This window comes from Mesitornis unicolor, unplaced genomic scaffold (genome assembly GCF_000695765.1).
Source record: "Mesitornis unicolor isolate BGI_N332 unplaced genomic scaffold, ASM69576v1 scaffold37508, whole genome shotgun sequence".
Taxonomy (NCBI): domain Eukaryota; kingdom Metazoa; phylum Chordata; class Aves; order Mesitornithiformes; family Mesitornithidae; genus Mesitornis; species Mesitornis unicolor.
In genome coordinates this window covers 1-3219 of record NW_010203184.1, presented here as the reverse complement: position 1 = coordinate 3219, position 3219 = coordinate 1, and the positions used below count along the sequence as shown (strand labels likewise).

At 62.9% G+C, this 3219-nt stretch overlaps 2 protein-coding genes across 2 annotated transcripts in view; both read right to left on the bottom strand.

Annotated features, from left to right (window-relative positions):
• LOC104545480 (mucosa-associated lymphoid tissue lymphoma translocation protein 1-like) overlaps positions 1-414 on the bottom strand; it is a 5287-nt gene extending 4873 nt beyond the window's left edge. Inside the window, 2 exon segments of the mRNA XM_010190629.1 lie at positions 17-178; positions 278-414. Coding sequence (XP_010188931.1) covers positions 17-178; positions 278-414 — 299 coding nt within the window.
• Positions 415-2320: 1906 nt separating this feature from the next.
• Positions 2321-2907, bottom strand: MRPL54 (mitochondrial ribosomal protein L54; the record flags this gene model as incomplete). Its single annotated transcript, XM_010190628.1, has 2 exons — positions 2321-2453; positions 2751-2907. Coding segments are annotated over 2 exons (290 nt in total), but the record flags the coding sequence as incomplete, so codon positions are not given.
• Positions 2908-3219: the final 312 nt, after the last annotated feature.

Here is a 3219-nt window from a genome sequence, read left to right as displayed (position 1 = left end):
TCTTCCCCGCCCCGCGCTGCTGAGGACCTGGCAGGCCTGTGCATGCCCCATCCTCTCCAGGCAGCCCAGCAGGTACTTGAGGGTGCAGTCACGCTCGGCCAGAAGCTGCAGGAGGCACTGTGTGGGGCTGCCACGGGGCTCTAGCACCTTCAGTGAGCACATCTCCAGCTCCTCCGCGCTGCAAGGCACCCACAGCGTTCAGTGCCGCAGACCACCCCTCCAAGGGGAAGATAGGGACCCTCGCCAGGGACCCCTGGAGATGTGCCCCCACCCTCACCTGCACTTGAAGCGCTTCTCCGCCCCAGCCACCTCAGCCAGCTTGCGCCAGCCCCGGCCAGCGTTATCCAGGAGCTCGCAGAGCCGAGCCACCACCTCCTCGCCCAGCAAGCCGATGGGCATGCTCCAGTCCCCCATCCTGTGCCAGCCCGGCTGCCACCTGTCTGGGGACACTAAGTGGACAAGCTGTCAGTGGGTGACAGGGGTTCGCCCTCCACACCTGGAGGACAAGAGCCATGACAGCAGCATGGGGGACTCTGCTCACCCCCCAGCCTTGGGCAAAGAGTGAGGGTCATGTGAACCTGGCCCCAGGACAGGGACCTTCACCAGATGGGGTTCAAGGAACTGGAAAGAGGGGATGTCCCCTGTCACCTTCCCCAACCCTTTGGGGGACACAGAGACTGGGGCCCATCACAGAGGGCTGAGCTCAGGGACCCTTCTCCTTTCTGGTAGATAGACCAGTGGGGCAGCAGCAGCTCCCCTGCCATCACCAGGCCCCTGGGTGGAGGCTCCAGGGCCAGCATGAGCCCTGTCCAGCCGAAAGGAGTCTGCAGAAGAATTTAGGGCAGGGTACATGGGGGTCCTGGGGCTGGGACGCCCCTCAGCTGCCCTTGACCCTGGCAAAGGCTTTGGCAGCAAGGGGACCATGGCATGAATGACCCTGGATGGGGACAACACTCAGGGACAGGATCCCTCCTCCTCCCCAAAGGTCCCTCCCCAACACCCACCCCAGGTGGATGCTTGTCCCCAGGACCAAGCTGTCCACAGCAGTTGGGTGACACTTGCCTGAACAGGGGGAATCTGAGACAGAGGGCAGGGATTTGGGTGCCCCCTCTGTTCACCTGCTGCTGGATTCAGGGGGGTGGATGCGCTAAGGGGGGCAAGGGGAGGGCAAGCTGCAGGATGGGCATGGGGGGGACAGGGCACTCACCGTGAGGTACAGCCCGGCCTGAGCCCCGTCAGCTCCGAGGGTGCACACTGAGCTCCACACAGAGGAAACGAAGTTTCAACCCAAAATCTCCCCCAGCCCCCCCCGTGCTGCAGCACAGCACTTCTGCTTTCCTCTGTGGCTTCCTGTGCTGCGCGGCCGGGGCCGCAGCCTTTCTCCCAGCCCCCAGTTGCTGCTGCAGGGCGTGGGGCACTGAGGATGCTGCTGGGCTGGGCAGTGGCTCCATCGCCCCTTCCTCGCTGCAGGAGGACCCCGCAGGTGGCTGCTTTGTCCCCATACAGCCCAGCTCAAGGCCAGGCAAGAGCTGCAGGGCAGCGAGTCCAGGATGGAGAGGAACCAAGGGGATGGGGCACCTCTCACAGGGAAGCTCAACACACAGGCAGGACCGAGGCCCAGGGGAAGCTGCTGGGCTCTGCTAGGCTGAAGCCAGCTGAGTACACACGGGGACGGGGCAGTTGGGTCCCTGTTGCTGTGGGGAAGACCCTGCCCTCACCATACAGCCCAGCCAAGCTAGGACCCCGGGTGTCCCAGCAGCTGCCACTCCCCTGCTGCTGGAGCAGGATGCAGGAATGTAGCACAGGGACGGCGCTGTGAGGGGCCACCACGTTCCCCCTCACCTTGCCACTGCCCCCGCAGCACCACAAGAGCCAGGTCCCATCCTCCCACTCTCCAGGAGCTCCAGCTGCTCAGAGGACACAGCAATGGCAGTGGAGTGATTCCCCACCCCAAACCCACAACCACTCCACCTCCACAGGCCCTTAGGCTCCAGCCATTGCAGTGCCAACTGTGACAGATCAGGGAGCAGGACCCATTTGGTGGCACAGGCTCCTTCTGTGAGCAAAAAAATTGAGTTTCTCTTTTAGCAAATACATCAAAAACTTGTGGTTTCTGTTGGCTCAGCCTGTCACCAGCCCCTGGCAGGAGAGGGAACCACACTGAGCTTGCCAAGGGCCTGGGTTTGCCACAGCCTCTGTAACAGGTATCAGCCTCACTGGAGATTTATTACTTGTTTACAGCAAGAAGAGACCAAAAGTGGCAGCTGGTCCCTGTGCCCCAGCACTCAGGATGGCCACCGCACCCTGAGCTCTGTAGCACCTAAAACTTCTTGCCCTTCTTGAGCCGGTTACGGTGCCATGTGTTGTACTTTCGCAGGCGTCTCCAATACTGAATTGAGTCGGGATCCATCTCCTCCAGCTTCTTTGGTGGCCCGAGATGAATCTTAAACAGCCTGGGGGAGAACAGAGAGGATGTAAGGCTGCAGCAGGGAGGGCAAAGGGACAAGCACTGGACAGAGCAATGGAAGTGTGTGACCAGGGGATGCAGATCCCTCACCCACCGCATCCCCAGTGCAGCCTGCGCTCCTCCCCTGGCCCTTGGGGAAGGTCTCTGGGCTGCAGAGCGGCCGTTTTCCTCCTCTCTGCCTCTCCTATGCCCATCTGTGCCTCTGGGTTGGTGCCTCTGCAGGGACAGGAACCCCAGGAGAGACATCCCCTGCACACAGCGAGGGGAACCAAGCACCACCTACCAGTCGGGGTACTCAGAGTCGGGCTTCAGGGCCACCTCCGGGCCGTCCTTGAAGTAATTGACGCCCATGGCATGGGTGGCGAGCATGGTGGGGTCCGTGCACACCTCTGGCCCCTTTATCTCTTCCTTCTGCACGTTCTTGCCCTTGGACTTCATAGCTGCGGGGACAAGGGAGCAGTCACGACAGGGGACGCGGTGGGGGGCAGAGATGCGGGCCAGGGGCTCAGAGCTGGAGCCGGGAACACGGCCACGGCGGGGTGAGCAACACCGGGGACGCGGATGGGGGACGGGACACGGGACATGGGATAAAGCCCAGAATGTGAGGAAAGGAGCGGGGACAGGGGACGGGGTTCGCAGGGCAGCGGCGAGGCCTCAGGCGGGGAGGACCAGGCCGGGGGCCGCGGGACCGGGACACGGGGGGATCACAGGGCGAAAGGGGACCAAGGGCACCGCCAGGGCCAAGGCTCACC